The 15,230-nt window shown below is 47.5% G+C and overlaps 3 protein-coding genes and 1 non-coding gene across 6 annotated transcripts; 1 reads left to right on the top strand and 3 right to left on the bottom strand.

The window, feature by feature from the left end:
- Positions 1-2,742: 2,742 nt before the first annotated feature.
- LOC103737678 (ubiquinol-cytochrome-c reductase complex assembly factor 3) lies at positions 2,743-3,513 on the bottom strand. Its single transcript, XM_008837524.3, has 2 exons — positions 3,353-3,513; positions 2,743-3,266 (listed from the first exon to the last, which is right to left on the bottom strand). Exons 1-2 carry the CDS (start codon positions 3,470-3,472, stop codon positions 3,126-3,128), a joined length of 261 nt encoding a protein of 86 aa, XP_008835746.1. The 5' UTR covers positions 3,473-3,513; the 3' UTR covers positions 2,743-3,125.
- Positions 3,514-9,003: 5,490 nt separating this feature from the next.
- Cskmt (citrate synthase lysine methyltransferase) lies at positions 9,004-10,681 on the bottom strand. Of its 3 annotated transcripts, none has more exons than XM_029565603.1 (3): positions 10,551-10,681; positions 9,955-10,268; positions 9,004-9,689 (listed from the first exon to the last, which is right to left on the bottom strand). In XM_029565603.1, exons 2-3 carry the CDS (start codon positions 10,028-10,030, stop codon positions 9,034-9,036), a joined length of 732 nt encoding a protein of 243 aa, XP_029421463.1. In that variant the 5' UTR covers positions 10,031-10,268; positions 10,551-10,681; the 3' UTR covers positions 9,004-9,033. The 3 variants fall into 3 exon arrangements, with proteins under 3 accessions (XP_029421463.1, XP_029421464.1, XP_008835741.1); XM_029565604.1 differs by having other exon boundaries at positions 10,536-10,606; XM_008837519.3 differs by having other exon boundaries at positions 9,955-10,564.
- LOC115071121 lies at positions 10,346-10,494 on the bottom strand. The gene has a single exon (XR_003850235.1). It is a non-coding gene; the product is annotated as a small nucleolar RNA SNORA57 (small nucleolar RNA).
- Positions 10,631-12,898, top strand: CUNH11orf98 (chromosome unknown C11orf98 homolog). The gene is made up of 4 exons (XM_017799215.2): positions 10,631-10,771; positions 10,887-11,011; positions 12,069-12,166; positions 12,251-12,898. The coding sequence occupies exons 1-4, from the start codon at positions 10,733-10,735 to the stop codon at positions 12,358-12,360; spliced, it is 372 nt and encodes a 123-aa protein (XP_017654704.1). The 5' UTR covers positions 10,631-10,732; the 3' UTR covers positions 12,361-12,898.
- The last annotated feature ends 2,332 nt before the right edge of the window (positions 12,899-15,230 follow it).

A 15,230-nucleotide genomic window follows, 5' to 3' on the forward strand; every position in this document is an offset into this window, starting at 1 on the left:
GAAGAAGCAGTGTTCACCTCTGGGTTTGCACATCAGTGTTAAAAGGCTTTATTAGTAACTTTTGGGGGGGGGGCGGTCTTTTTGAGACAGTCTCCCTGTAGCCCCAGCTGTTCTGGAACTCACTATGTAGACCAGGCTGGCTTCAAACTCACAGTGATCCGCCTGCCTCTGCCTCCCAAGTGCTGGGATTAAAGGTGTGCGCCACAACACTGGCCTATTAGTAGTAGCTTTTTTTTTCTTAACTGTTTCATGTATTGCAGGCTGGCTTTGAAATTAAATAGCCAAATACTACCCTGAACTTGTGACCTTCCCCAGTGTTGGGATCACAGATACACATCACAGCACCCTGTCTGTTCTGTGATCCTGGGGTATCAAACGAGGTTTTTGTGTATTCTAACAGCTAAGCTACATCTCTAGCCCCAGAACATTTTTGAGTTGCAATCATCTGAAAACAACAGGGTATAAAACAGATGAAGGAGGGTGTATAGCACATGCCTATAATCCCAGGACTTGAGAGGCTGAGGAAGGACAACAGCTACATAGTAAGACACTCAAGAATCCTATCAAATATGCAATAGGGCTGGAGTTCAGTGGAAAGCCATGTGTTTATTAGCATGCCCAAGATCCCAGCGCTCAATCCTGAGCACCAAAAGAAATGGTGATTTGTGGCCCAGTTAACCCAAGTGTGTAGCTCCAACCCTATGTTTAGTTTCCATGGCCCATCCTCAGTGGTTTCTCCCAGAAAGATACTATAATTGGACTCAGAGACTGAAAGCTATTAAGTGAAAACCTTGGGGGTGAAGACACACTACAATGATTTATTAATTTGTCTTTTTGAGACGGTCTCTCTGCAGCCCCAGCTGGCCTGGAACTCACTATGTAGACCAGGCTGGCCTTGAGCTCACAGGATCCTCCTCTTGCCTCTGCCTCCAAGTGTTGGGACTACAGGTGTGCACCACCACACCTGGCTCATAATGATAAATATTAAATTTACTGATTTTGTATTCCACGCACAGGGAGGTCAGAGGGTACCAGAATCAGTCCTGAGAGAACCATGTAGGTTCCAGGGATTGAACTTTGTCAGGCTTAGCTGGAGGTGCCCTTACCCACTGAATCATTTCATCAGTCACCCACTACATGACTAAGGGGCTGCTTTGTGGCAGGTGCAGCACTCTGGTTGCTTTTTAAAAACCTTCCATTATGCATGAAGATTATGAAATGATTCAGTGGGTAAGGGCACCTCCAGCTAAGCCTGACAGTCACCCACTACATGACTAAGGGGCTGCTTTGTGGCAGGTGCAGCACTCTGGTTGCTTTTTAAAAACCTTCCATTATGCATGAAGATTGCATGCATGAGTGTACCCATGCATGCAATGCCTGGGGAGACCAGAAGAAGGCATCCAATCTCCTGGAACTGGCAGTTAGCCACCATGTGGGTACTGGGAACCAACTATTACAATCCTCTGCAATAGTAGCCAGTGCTCTTAACCACTCAACCATTCTTTCCAGCCCCCCCCCCCTTTTTTTTCATCCTTTTTAAGGCAGGGTCTCAACTCTAGCCCAGGCTGACCTGGAATATACTTTATAGCCCCGGCTATCTTTGAAATTGTCCAAATCCTCCTGATTCATACTTTCAAGTGCTGGGCATGAGCACTTTATGTTTCTCATTTTCTTTTCACCAATTTAAGAGTTGTGACCTTTAATGGAACCGAACACAGAGGTTTTGTTAACATGTAGTTGTTGAAATAGACTTTCCCCTTTTGAGCTGGTCTCAAAGGTCACCAAGACTTTGCTTGAAATTGCTATCTTCCTGAGTGTGAGGATTAGACATGTGTGCCATGTGCCAGAGTTGAGCCAGATCTGGACTTGACACAAAGCACGTTCTTGAACATAAGTCAGCTTCTCTAACCAAAGTTAAATGATAGCAATAAGGTTTTAGGGCACAATTTAAGGTTCACCTCTCCAACTTCACTTAAAGGACAGGAGTTTGTGGTATTCAGTACTAGCAAGATGTTCAAGCACTGCTCAGATTTTAAGAATGTCTGGAGCTGGGCTCTCAGGCAGGCTCTGTAATCACAGCCCTTGGGAGGAGGACAGAGGATCAGGAAACCAAGGTCAACATTGGCTACCTAAGGATATCTTGTATCAAGAACAGACAAACCAGTCTTAAAAAAGCCATTGAGCATGGGGCTGGAGAGATGGCTCAGCGGTTAAGAACACAGACTGTTCTTGCAAAATACCCGGGTTCAAATCCCAGCACCCACATGGCAGCTAACAGCTGTCCTGAAACTCCAGTTCCAGGGGATCCGACAGCCTCCTCTGCCCGCCCTCCGCGGGCACTGCACGACACGGGTGCACTTATCTACATGCAGGCATAACACTCATATACGTTAAAAAAAAAAAAAAAAAAAAACTTGAGAAACTTGACAGTCTGGGGCTGCAGGGAAGGGGAGATTCGTATATACCAGAGTACAGAAATTTGGGGGTTTAGTAAGGTAAGTTTAGTAAGTGCAGTTACGGAGGGAATCTATGATCAAGATATATTGTATGAAACTGGCAAAAATTCAATTTTAAAAAGTAGTCTGGGCCGGTGAGATGACTCAGCGCGTAAAAGCGCTTGCCCTACAAAATATGACCAGCGTTGAGTTGATCCGGAAACCCAGTGTGGAACGAAAGAACCGAGTTGACCACGAACCTCCCGCCCACGCCCGCACTCCTACAACACATATACACATAGAATAGTTACTTTTAAAAAAAGTCGTTTGCTTACTACCGGAAGTGTATGCAAACAAATCGTGACCGTTTTGGAAGATGTCAGCAAACCTATTGGGGGCGGGGGAAGGCGGGCAGGTGTCCGGCCCACCGCGCCCATCCCGCGAGCCCTCGCAGCTGTCTAAACACATCTTGATGCCCCACTGCAGAGCCACTTTCCGGATGAACTCGGTTTATTCCTTTGGCTCCACACAGCCGACCCGCATCTCGGCCCTGGCACGCGATGCGCTCGTTAAAGCAATGGCACAGGACTGGGAAAACGTGCTCACCGGGCGGCAGCTCCCTGAGCCCCAGCGAGACGTGGTGTCCCCTCGCCCGGGCCGAGGCCCAGAGCCCAGCGGAGCGAGCCCGGGTCAAGACGACCTGCCGCCGCCGCTAACCGTCCAGTTCCTCCTCCAGGCCACGTTCTCCTGCGTAGTCGCGGCCTCCTTTAGGGTAGCCATCACCAGCTCCTGGGTCCTGGCCGCTTCATCCCAGTACTGCTCTGGCATATCCTGTGGGCAAGAAGGATGTTTGCAGCGCCGGCTTCCAGCCAGTGCCTCTTCCCACGCACACCCACCTCGCGGCTCCTAGTTTCTACCCGCAGCATCGCCTGCCTCTTCAGCTCTCCTGGGGTCACGAGGGCAAAGAGAGCGGAGCCCACGCCAGCCCCTGCGCCTAGCACCGCAACCACCGCCAGAGCTTTGCGCACGGTCTCCATGGCGGACCGCTCTACCAACGAGGCGCCCTCTGGGTCCTCCCGCAGCCTAGAGGGGAAGCCACGGCGTCTCACTGTCCCCTGCGCGGGCTAGAGCGACGCATAGGGGCTGGAACCATAAACAGTTTCGTCAAAGAGGACCCATCTGTAAGAAAGGTTTAGAATCCACGAATCCTGTAAAAAAAATTTTTTTTCTGTCTTTTTGAGACAGGGTCTCTCTGTAGCCCCAGCTGTCCTGGAGTCACTATGTAGACCAGGTTGGCCTTGAACTCACAGAGAGTGCTGTGAGTTCTCTGCCTCCCGAGTGCTGGGATTAAAGGCGTGCGCCACCACGCCCCGCGAATCCTCAATTTTTAAAATTAATTAATTAATTCATTCATTCATTCATTCATTTTTTTACAGGGGCTTATTCTGTATCCCTGATTGGCCTGACTCTAAAAGAGATCCGCCTGCTGCTCCTGGGATCACATCCTGGATCTTAATACTTAACGGATATTGAGCGTGTTAGGTGCTGGACCCCGCTGGAGAAAGATGGCTCAGTGATTGAGAGTGCGTACTGTTCTTGCAGAGGACCAGAATTCAGTTCTCAGCACCTACATCTAGCGGCTCACAAAGCCCTCTCTGACCTCTCTGTGCTTACGCATATGTACATACACATAGTCATAAAAAAAAAAAAAACTTAAAAAGCAGTATTTGAAGCCAGTACCACATTCCTTTAATCCTAGCACTCCTGAGATAGAGGCAAGCCGATCTCTGAATTTGAGACCAGCCGATCTACCTAGCAAGTTCCAGGCCAGCCAGGGCCACACCTGCCTCAAAATTAAGTGGAGCGCGGGCTCCATTGCCACCAGAGGGCATGGCTGCCTGACTGCTTTGGATTTTACATGTGAAACAGTCCTCATGTTTCCAGTCAGTAGAGGGCAGCGCTTCTGACCAGTTTTCCTCCAGTAGCTTGTGCGTTTTACATCATCTTTTTTATTTTATGTGTGTATGCCTGCATGTATGGAAATGCACCCGTGTCCTGCAGTACCTGTGGAGGATCTCCTGGAACTGGAGTTACAGACTGGGTGCCAGGAGTCAAACCCAGATCTGCAAGAGCAACCAATTCTCTTAACCGCTAAGCCATCTCTCCAGTCCCAGCTTGTGCATTGTAGGTATACAACATAAATCTGGTGTAGTGGCTAATACCCAAAACCTCAGTATTTAAGGAGGGTGAGGCAGAAGGATCCTGAGTAAGAGGCTAGTCCAGGCGTCATAGGAAATCCCTTTCTAAAAAAACTAAAACCAGGAGGCTAGAGAGATGGCTCAGCGGTTAAGAGCACTGCCCCGGTTCGATTCCCAGCACCTACAAGGCAGCTGCAAACCATCCTTAACTCCAGTTCCAGGGGAATCCGAAGCCCTCTTCTGACCTCCGAGGCATTGCACGACACGGGTGCACTCACATACATGCAGGCAGTACACTCATACACATAAAAATAATAACTAAGCCAGGTGTGGTGGCCAGCACCTGTAGTCCCAGCACTTGGGGGGCAGAGGCAGGCGGATCTCTGTGAGTTCAAGGCCAGCCTGGTTTACATAGTGAGTTCCAGGACAGCTGGGGCTACAAGGAGACCCCGGCTCAAAAAGACAAAAAAAAAAAAAAAAAAGCCTGATACTTCTCTCCTCATGCTATACCCTTGACATTAGTTTTTTTAACCATGTGATTTGTAACCTGCCAAATTACAATTTGGAATGAAAGTATCTCCTAGATGTGTTATTCTAGGGAAATTGTTTTTGTGTCCTTTTTTCTGTATTGGAAAATTGTGACTTCAAAAACATTTTATCATTTTTTCTTTACATTTTTGTGTGTGTGCATGAGCAATTGTGGAGGTCAGAAGACAACTAATGAGAGTCAGTTCTTTCCTTCTAGGATGTGGCTTACAGGGATCTAGCTCAGGTCACCAGGTAAGTGCCTTAACCTGCTGAGCAATCTCTCAGATCTGAAAATTATGACTTCTAACAGTAGCTGTCTCATAGTGTAACAGTACTTGAGTTTATATGTGAGTACTTTAAAGAGTTCTGGCAAATAGTAAATGCCACATAAATATCCATTAAGTAACAGACAAATAAACAAGCCCACTTAGGAAAACCAGCAAACAAAGGCGTTAGGAAGTCCCAAGTTCATTATCATAGCTCTTTACTTAGAGGACTTTAATCCAGATGACCTTGTCACTTACCTTGACTGCCATCCCCAGAGTCTCAGGGAGTAAATAGAAATAAAGCTCCTATCCCTCATTTTTGGCAGCCCCCCTCCAACCAAAGGCCCATAATCTCCCTGTTGCCATCCTTCTTGGTGATTAAGGGGCCCTCTCCAAAGCTTAAGGGCACAGTCTATGTGGGGCACTGGGCAGGGGTACCTGGAGTTCAACCATTCTACACTCTTAGAGTCATTACCATGGCCCTTGTGCCAGGAAGCAGCAAAGATGGGCCTTGGTCTAGAGATAGCCCAGGCTCCTCATGGCATCCAGAAAGTCTAAGTTGACAAGTCCTCTCTCAAAGGACAGAGAAGAGATTGGCAGATATGAAGGTGCCCAAGATGTTCAGGTTTGTTTACTCCACCCTGTGTCCAGGTGCTGGCTCATCCTCAAACTACCCCTGCTGTCCTTATGTAGGTGTCTCAAAAGCCCTGCCTGCCCTCAGAGAATGAGGAGGACCAGGAGGATCTCCAGTGGCCACATGAGAAGTTGCTGTTGCTTACTGATGGTGTAGGAGGTAGAAGACTTCTTCCAGGACCAAAGTGAAGAGCCAGGTGAAGGAGGTGGCTGGTTCATTCAGGCTGTTGTAATACAGATGTTCTAGATATTCAATTAATGTGGGAAGTGGCTGGAGTGTGGCTCAGTGGTAAAGTGTAGGACAGCATGAATATGACCACACACACACTAAATGTAGTCAGTATATGAAGGAAAAACGTCTAGGCAGTTGATAAAGTTGATGAACAGTAGAGGACAGTTTTGGTGTTGTTGCCTTTTTGGTCCCAAGGAGGTCTTACTAGGTAGTTCCAGCTGGCCTCGATGAAGATCTTCCTACTTCAGCCTCCCAAGTGGCACCGTGCCTAGTTTGTTTGTTTGCTTGTTCTTTTATTTATTAGGTACTAAAGACTGAACCTAGAGAAGTACTTTAAGACTGAGCTATATCCCTAGTCCTTTTAATTAATTAGTCAATTTTTGAGATAGGGGTTCCCTATAGCCTCAGCTGGCCTATAACTTGCTATGTAGTTCAGGCCTGCCTCTGTGCCCTGCTGGGATTAAAGGCATGCACCACTACACCCAGCCATGTTAAAAAAAAAAAAAAAAAGTCGAGCGAGGTGGCACAGGCCTTTAATCCCAGCACTTGGGAGGCAGAGGCAGGCGGATCTTTGTGAGTTTGAGGCCAGCTTGATCTACATTGTAGCTGGGGCTACAAGGAGACCCTGTCTCAAAAAAGAGAAAAAAACAACAACAAAAAATAGCCAGGTGTGGTGGTGCATGCCTTTAATCCCAGCACTCAGGAGGCAGAGGTAGGTGGATCTCTGTGAGTTCAAGGCCAGCCTGGTCTACCTAGTGAGTTCCAGGACAGCGAGACCCTGTTTCAAAAAGACCAAAAAAATAAAACCCTGCAAAAAACCAACCAAAACCCAAAAAGCAGATAGTGTGTATGTGTTCATGTGCCATAATGTATGTTTGTATAGGACAACTTGTGGGAGTTGGTTTGCTCATCTACCCTATGGGTTCTGGGGATTGAACTCAAGTTGTCAAGACATGACAAGTTCTGAGCCATCTGGCTGGCCACATCTTTTATCTTTAAAATATTTTATTTAATGTTGTATGAGTGTATTACTACATGTATGTAAGTGCATCCATGTCATGTCGTGGAATGCCTGTGGAGGCCAGAAGATGGCCTCAGATCCCCTAGAACTGGAGTTATGAATGGTTGGTTATTAGCCACTATGTGAGTGGTGGGAACTGAACCCAGGTCCTCTACCATAGTAGCCTGTGCTTTTAACCACTGAGCTATCTCTTCAGCCCCTGGTCACATTTTTTTTTTCTTTTTTTGAGACAGGGTCTCTCTGTAGCCCCAGCGGCTGGCCTGGAACTCACTTTGTAGACCAGGCTGGCCTTGAACTCACAGAGATCCAGTTGCCTCTGCCTGGGATTAAAGGCATGCGCCACCATGCCCGGCAGTCACATCTTTTAATCTGTACTGTTTGTTTGCTTATTTGTAGTATTGGGGTTTTTGAGCCCAGGGGCTTTAAACTTTTTATTACATTTATTTTTGTGTATGCGTTTGTGTGGGGTAGGGATGTACACGTAGTACAGTATGCCCATGGAGGTCAGAGGACAACCGTGTGTCAAGGGCTGAATTTAGGTCTTTCAGTCAAGCTTGGCTTACTTGGGTCTTTACCTGCTGAGTCATTTACCCAGCCCCCAAACCCAGGGATTTTTGCATATTAGGTAATCTATACTTTTTTGTTTTGTTCTTTCGCTATCTTGAGACAAGGTACTAATGTGTCCAGCCCTAATCTGTATTTTGAATATTTTATAGACTTACTAAATACTTTGACAAACTGGGCTGCAGAGTAGGCAAAGCACTTGCTCTGTAAGCCTAAGGACTGGAGTTGAGATGCTCAATATGTGTATAAATCCCACCTGGGCAGGGCAGTCTGATTTTAACAGTGCTCTGGATGCTGAGATACTTGGAGTAAGCTAGGAGCTATACTAGCAGAATGGGCAAAGTCTGGCTTCTGCAAGATCTTGCATTAACACACAAGGCGAAGCTGGGCAAGGTAGCACAATTTAATCCCAGCACTTGGGAGGCAGAGGCAGGGGGATCTCTGAGATGTAGGCCAGCCTGGTCTTCATAGCAAGCTCCAGGTCAGCTGGGGCTACAGGGAGACCTTGTCTCAATAAGTCAGAATTCAATTTAGAGAAGTTCTCTCCTTTCACCATTAGGGTCCTAGGCACTGAACTTAGGTTATCAGGCTTGGAGGCAATGGTCCCTCACTTTACAATCTTTTAAAGACATACAGTATCAAGAATGCTTCACTGTTCTTACCTCCCCCAGGCAGGACTTGGATCCCACAGGACCCCACATCTCCTCTAAGAACATTTAACCCAGGACTCAGTTGGGAGCAGGACCAAGAAGAGTGAGAAGCTTCTTGGATTTGTGAGGAAAGGGAGTGTCAGGAAATCCCCAACCCCTGTCCTCTTTGGGACTCAACAGGTTCCTGTGTCTACAGAAGCCGCTTTGTGGACTATTCCCATCTCACCCCTTCTAATACCTCTGGGTAAGTATTGCTCTTCATTTCATGTAGGTTCTTGTTCAAGTACTTTTGCCCAGCCTTCTTCACCTTATAGGTGAGAAAACCAATTCTCAGTGGTCAGATCATAGGACACAAGCCAATACTGGGATTTGAATTGAGCTCTGTGGAATGATCCATTTGCCTTGTGCCTGACACTGCTAAACCTTTTTCACTTTCTCAATTCTGCTACCCATACTACAAAGATAAAACTCTAACCTTCTCATTGCTCAATAGAAAATGCTGATCTTTAATGAGAGGATTTAACCAAATAAGCATAGTAGGTGATCCCCTTGAAAGGGCCTAACTCCTCCACAGTCACAGTCCAGCCATGGGATTTTTGTTCCAGGCAGGGCAGTCTCACATCAGGGTCTTCATCAGAGAACTGAATCAAGGTCCCCTGGGGACTCAGGACCCTCAGGCATTCTGACAGGAGCTGGTAAGCCCCACTCAAACCACCCCTGGCAACAGCATCCCAGGTACCTTTGTCCAGCAGTAGCTGGAAGGAACCTGATGAAGCCAGGGCTCCCAGATTCTGGGCATCAGCCTGCACGAAGTGAAGGCTAGAGGAAGGGTGTCCAGGGCATAGAGATGGTTGGCCTTGGCCTCCTTGTAAAAGGCTGTTCATGTGGGCCACCGCCACAGAAGAGAAGTCCACTCCTACCACATCCACAGGGTAGGGGGACTTGGCATAGAGGCCTGTGCACAGGCTTGATGTCCCACAGCCCACATCCAGTACCCTCAGTGGACACGAAGCCTGTGATTCCTTCAGCAGTGGAAATAGGAGTCCCTGGACTTCCTCATATCCAAAGAACCAGTCGAAGGTGGGGCCACTGCCCAGACGCGGCTGGGCGTGAAGGCGATCCCAGAGGTTTCGGTCTGCAAGACAACTGCTGGCCAAGGAGCCTGTGGGGTAAGGGTGGAGGGGCGCGTGTTACCCCAGACCAGGGACACTTCCTTGCTGAACGAACTGCACAAGCACCCAGATTACTGCTGGGATTACAGGCGTGCGGTACCACTGCGGGCTTTAAAAACCACAGGTTTAGCCGGGCGTGGTGGTGCAGGCCATTAATCCCAGCACTCGGGAGAGTTTCAGGCCAGCCCCCCCTACAGGGATACCCTGTCTCAAGACCTAAAAAACCCGACGATTCCCAGGTCTTTAGGAACGCACCTTCCCTGCTCGTAAAAGCTCGGCGCATCCCCGACACTAAGGTCAGCGTTTGAAGCACTCCACTGAAGGCAGCCATCGGTCTCCACAAAGTCGACCAGAGAAAGTGTCATCACCCGCACTCCAGCGGGAGTCTGGGGTCCCCCAAGGAAGATCTGCAAATTCCTAGTCGCGGAAAACCGCAGTGTCCGCCAAGTCTGCAGCTACGGAAAAACCAGGCGGACACAGTCCTCTCTGGGTTCAAACAGCCTTTATTGGTGCAGCAGTTAAGGAAGCGGTGACGCGTCAGCCGTCCATCCTGGGTTGGCGTCAGCACACTGGAAACCAAAATGGAAACGCGTGAGCATCTCGCAGGAGACCGCCAGGCCTGGCTGCATCCCTGCGGCGTGGAGACTCGTGTCCCGGCGTTTGAGGATAGAACCGGCGGACGGGAAGCCGCCGGCACCGAAGACATGACGCCGGGAGGGCCGCAACCCTTTCCCTCTGCCTCCGCACATAACGGGGAGCGAGACCGCACGCCAGCTCCCCGCCAAGAAAAGGAGGGTCTGTAAAGTCAGGCCAGGCCCTGCCCGCCTCCCACGTACAGCCACACAGTTTACCAGAGCGCCGCCCTTGGAAAGACCTCAACGTGCCTGGAGCCCCCTTTAAATAGGCCCAGATCCCGTCCCCGAGCTGCGATTGGTTCTCTGGGACCAGGGGCGGGACCTTCGGTGGTGGGGCGGGGCCTGCGAGTGTGGCGCACAGCGGAAGTGCGGCTCCGCGTGTGATCCTTGAAGCTGCTATGGGAGCCCCGGGAGGAAAGATCAACCGTCCCCGGACGGTAACTGTGTGGCTTCCCCGGGCGTTTTCGCTCAGGAATGGGTTCCATTGGGGGCGAGGGTTCCCAGGGGCGGCCGTGCACGGCCTCACTCTGGTTCGTATCTCTCCTCCCGCAGGAGCTGAAGAAGAAGCTGTTCAAGCGCCGGAGGGTGTTGAGCCGGGATCGGCGGCTGAAGCGCCAGGTCGTCGGGGCCGTGATAGACGAAGGGCTGATAACCAGGCACCACCTCAAAAAGCGGGCGTGAGTACCGGGGCTGCCCCGCCTGTTGCGCATCCCTGCCTCCTCCCACCCCTATGTTCGTGTACCCACGTTTATGCTGCGAAATAATTGTCAGTTGTGTTAGCTCCTAAACTACCAGCCTCTCACAATACCTGTTGCCACAGCCTCTCTTTAGGTTTGGGTCCTATTCAGAAACTAAGAAAGGTTATCGACACTCACCCTTACACATAGTTAACTACAATAACTTAGATTGTTAAACTTAGTTTTTGCATTCAGAAAAGTGCTTGCAACTGGTCGCACATATGATTTTGCATACAAGTTTCTGGGCAAGAGTTCCCATCCATTAATAACTTTCTACATTCTTTCATTGGCTTCTTATATTCAGTATTTCTCCATTCTAAACCTTAACATTTAAAGTGATGTTCTTTATTTAATACTTGAAACTGAGGTATATATTGAAATTAAGTGAGCTGTTACAACCTAAGTGTTAGATAAGACTCCAGACAAGAGTTCACACCTTTTTATTTGTTTATTTATTTATTTGGTCTTTTTTTTTTTTTTTTTTTAGACAGGGTCTCCCAAAAAAACCCCACCATTTTTTATGTCTGTGAGTGTATTGCCTGCATGTATGTAAGTGCACCGGTGCCTGTGGAGGTTAGAAGAGCATGTCACATCTCCTGGAAATGGAGTTACAAAAGTTGTCAGCCATCATGTGGGTACTGGGAACTAAACCTGGGTGGTCTGCAAGAGCAGCCAGTGCTTTTAATCGCTGTGCCATCTCTCTAGCCCGGAGTCTACACTTTAAAACAGTTATGTAATTTGAATCCAGAGACCTTTTACAAAACCAAAAAAACTGGGTGTAGTGGTTCTTACCTGTAATCTCAGCACCCTGGAAGTTGAGGTGGAAGGATTGCCTGGAGCTAAAGGCTTGCCTGGGCTACTGAGTGAGTCCTTGTTTCAAACAAACAAAAGACCAAAATAAAGTAAAGATAAACACCCTTTCCATACCTGAATCACTTTTCTGGCTTGTGTTGGTTCAGGCGAACCCAGATAGCTTTTAAGTCTACCTACTCTCTAGGTCCAGTGCACGTGCCAACATTACTCTGTCCGGGAAGAAGCGAAGAAAACTCCTGCAGCAGATCCGACTTGCCCAGAAAGAAAAGGCAGCCATGGAAGGTAAGTATGAGGTACAGATGTGCAGGGGAAAGGGAGCCTGGATTTTCTGGGGTTGTTCACTGCTTCCTCTTTGTCTTTGTTCAGTGGAAGCCCCCTCAAAGCCAACCAGGATTAGTGAACCACAGCCCAAAAGACAGAAGAAGATAAAAGCTCCCCAGGATGTAGATATGGAAGACCTTGAAGATGCAAGCTAAAGTTCCTACCTCTTCTACCTGAAGATTCTCAGTCACAGCCACAAGGATTTGGTGGTAGTTTTAGAGGACTTTAGAGAAGGCATTGCTCTCTTTCACTCTCCCAGATTCTTTTTGAGTGATGACCTACTGACCTTCCCTGGAGGTGGTGTACTGGAAAGAGGAGCATACCAAGAAGGACTGCAGAGGGCCCTTTCTAGCAGTCAACTCCTTTTGTAATAAAGCCCCAAAGCTTTGACATGTGTGATTAACTGCAGGAATGGGACGGGTGATAAAAAGGGGTCTTTGAATGTGGGTGGACACAGCCCAGAAGCAGGATACAGCGTGTGCTTGAACAGAGTCAACAAGAAGCTAGGCAGCTCTTTCGGTGAATGACACTCCAACTTTGCAATTCTGAACAATACAGATATTATAAGGATGGTGGATGGGGAGGTAAGGGGCTATTAGTGCTGCCACTGCTCTGGTTGGGCAAGTTACTTAAATTGCCCTGCTTCCTTTGCTGGATTATAATAATTAAATAAAAAACAAATATTTCCTTTTATTTTTCTCATTTTTCATGGTGCTGGGGGTTAAATTCAGGGCCTCATGCATTTTAGGCAGTCGTTCTACCACTTGGTTACATCCTGATTCCCATTAACATTCATGCTGATTTCCCTGTTAACATTCATGCTTATGTTTGTGAGAAGCCAGTTCTGAGTATTGTTTTGTTTTTTGGAGACAGGGTCTCCCTTTTATAGTCTAGGCTTGTCTTAAACATGAAATCCTCCTTTCCTCCCTGCACAGTACTGGGATTACAGGCATAAGCCACCATGCACAGGCCTTTTCAAAACTTTTGCTACTACAGACACCTAAACAGGTGGCCAGGAAATATCAGAAGATAAAGGTGATTGCCACCAAGCCTGACAACCTGAATTCAATCTCCCTGTCTTACACAGTGGAAGGAGAGAACTGGATCTTGAAAGTTATCCTCTGATTTTCACTCTTGCACTGTGACATACACACAATAAATAAATAAATAAATGTAAAAAGAAAAATATATACAGACTTGCAGTGTTCTCTCATTTTCCATTCTGCTTCCCCAACTAAATACCAGTAATATAACTTTTCTATAAATGTTAACTATTGGGGCTGGAGAGGTGGCCCAACACCCACATCAGGCTGTAATTCCAGTAGATCTGAGGTCCTCTTCTGGACTCAAGTACACATACCCACACACATAAACATAATTTAAAGATAATAAAAGTTGCCCAGGATGGTGACTCATACCTTTAGTCCTAGCTCTTGGGTAGGCAGAGGCAGGCAGATCTCTATGGGATGGAGGCCAGCCTGGTCTACATAACAAGAGCCAGGCTAGCTGGGGCTGCAGGGAGACTTGAAAACCAACCAAACAAGTAACAAAATAGGCGCTTGAGAGATGGCTCAGCTGTTACAAGCACTGGCTGCTCTTGGAGAGGACCCAGTTTCAGTTACCAGCACTCACATGGCAACTAACAGTCCTCTAACTCCAGTTCCTGGGGATCCAGTGTCCGCTTCTGATCTCCATGGGCATTGCATGACAGGGATTGCATGTTCAGGCAAAACACAATAAGAAAAAGAGTTTTATGTTTACTGTTTATCAAACACTGCTGTAAATTCTTTGCATTCATTATTAGTTCATCAGTCTCCCAACCATACTCTTGGATATTATAAATGTTGCATGACTTTTTCCTGGGGAGACACAGAAACACCTGTTTATCCCAACACACTGACATATCAAAGAGATTATTCAATCTTTTTAAATTTTATTTATTTTTATTTTATGTGTATGTATTGCTGCATGTATGTGAGTGCACCCGTGTCATGCAATGCCGCAGAGGTCAGAAGAGGGTTTCAGATTCCCCTGGAACTGGAGTTAAGGACAGTTCGTAGCCGCCATGTGGGTGCTGGGAATTGAACCCGGGGCCTCTGCAAGAGCAGTCAGTGCTCTTAACCACTGAGCCATCTCTCCAGCCCCGAGATTATTCAATCTTAAATCCAGCTTGGTCGATCAATGTGTTCTTTGGTTTGTTGGTTTGTTGTTTGTTTTGAGACAGGGTCTCCCTGTAGTCCCAGCTGGCCTGGAACTCACTATGGAGGCCAGGCTGGCTTCTATCTCACAGATCTACTTTCCTCTGCCTCCCAGGTGCCGATATTGAAGATGTGCACCACAACTGGCAGCTGCTCTGATTTAAGTTGGAAATGGTCCTGAGTTTAGAGAAAAGAGTTGTACTGCACTATACCTACATTACAGGTGTTAAAACAAAGATCTACTTGTCCATGGACACTCACTAGAAAATAATAGAAGGACTTGGCTCCATGCAGCCTAATTTTAAAACTGCCTCTTGTCATTTAGAGGGGTTTCTGTATCCAGCATCACTTTACATACCAAGCATTTTACATCAATTTTCTCAAGATGGGGCTGGAGAGGTGGCTCAGTGATCAAGAGCAATTTTTGCATAGGACCTGAGCTTGGCTCCCAATACCCGTAATTCGGTGACCTACATTACCTGTAACTCCAGTTCCATGGGGATCTGAGCCTGTGGACTCACATGCACATGCTTCTCCCCTCCCAGAATATAATTAAAAATGATTTCAAAAGATGATTCAAGTTACTGTCACAGAGTATGGAGACAGGCATCATGTTCATTTTGTAGATGAAACATCATGTTCATTTTGCAGATGAGGAAACAGGCCTCTTGGTCATGGTTATATTATAATATTATACTGCCAACAAATGGCAGATTTGTCCAGCCCCATAATGAGCTCCCTTAGATTGAGGGTTTTTTTTTTTTTTTTTGGTCTTTTTGAGACAGGATCTTCCTGTAGCCCCAGCTGTCCTGGAACTCACTATGTGG

The sequence above is a fragment of the Nannospalax galili genome, unplaced genomic scaffold (genome assembly GCF_000622305.1).
Source record: "Nannospalax galili isolate Female #2095 unplaced genomic scaffold, S.galili_v1.0 scaffold818, whole genome shotgun sequence".
NCBI lineage: Eukaryota > Metazoa > Chordata > Mammalia > Rodentia > Spalacidae > Nannospalax > Nannospalax galili.

Bases quoted from the DNA above. Each gene is read 5' to 3' on its own strand.
- CUNH11orf98 (XM_017799215.2), top strand. From the start codon at position 10,733: ATGGGAGCCCCGGGAGGAAAGATCAACCGTCCCCGGACG. The intron at 10,772-10,886 runs GTAACTGTGTGG...CTCCTCCCGCAG, and splicing joins AGATCAACCGTCCCCGGACG to GAGCTGAAGAAGAAGCTGTT. The intron at 11,012-12,068 runs GTGAGTACCGGG...CCTACTCTCTAG, and splicing joins CACCACCTCAAAAAGCGGGC to GTCCAGTGCACGTGCCAACA.
- Cskmt (XM_029565603.1), bottom strand. From the start codon at position 10,030: ATGGCTGCCTTCAGTGGAGTGCTTCAAACGCTGACCTTAGTGTCGGGG. The intron at 9,690-9,954 runs GTGCGTTCCTAA...CTTACCCCACAG, and splicing joins AGCTTTTACGAGCAGGGAAG to GCTCCTTGGCCAGCAGTTGT.
- LOC103737678 (XM_008837524.3), bottom strand. From the start codon at position 3,472: ATGGAGACCGTGCGCAAAGCTCTGGCGGTGGTTGCGGTGCTAGGCGCA. The intron at 3,267-3,352 runs GTAGAAACTAGG...TCTTGCCCACAG, and splicing joins AGAGGCAGGCGATGCTGCGG to GATATGCCAGAGCAGTACTG.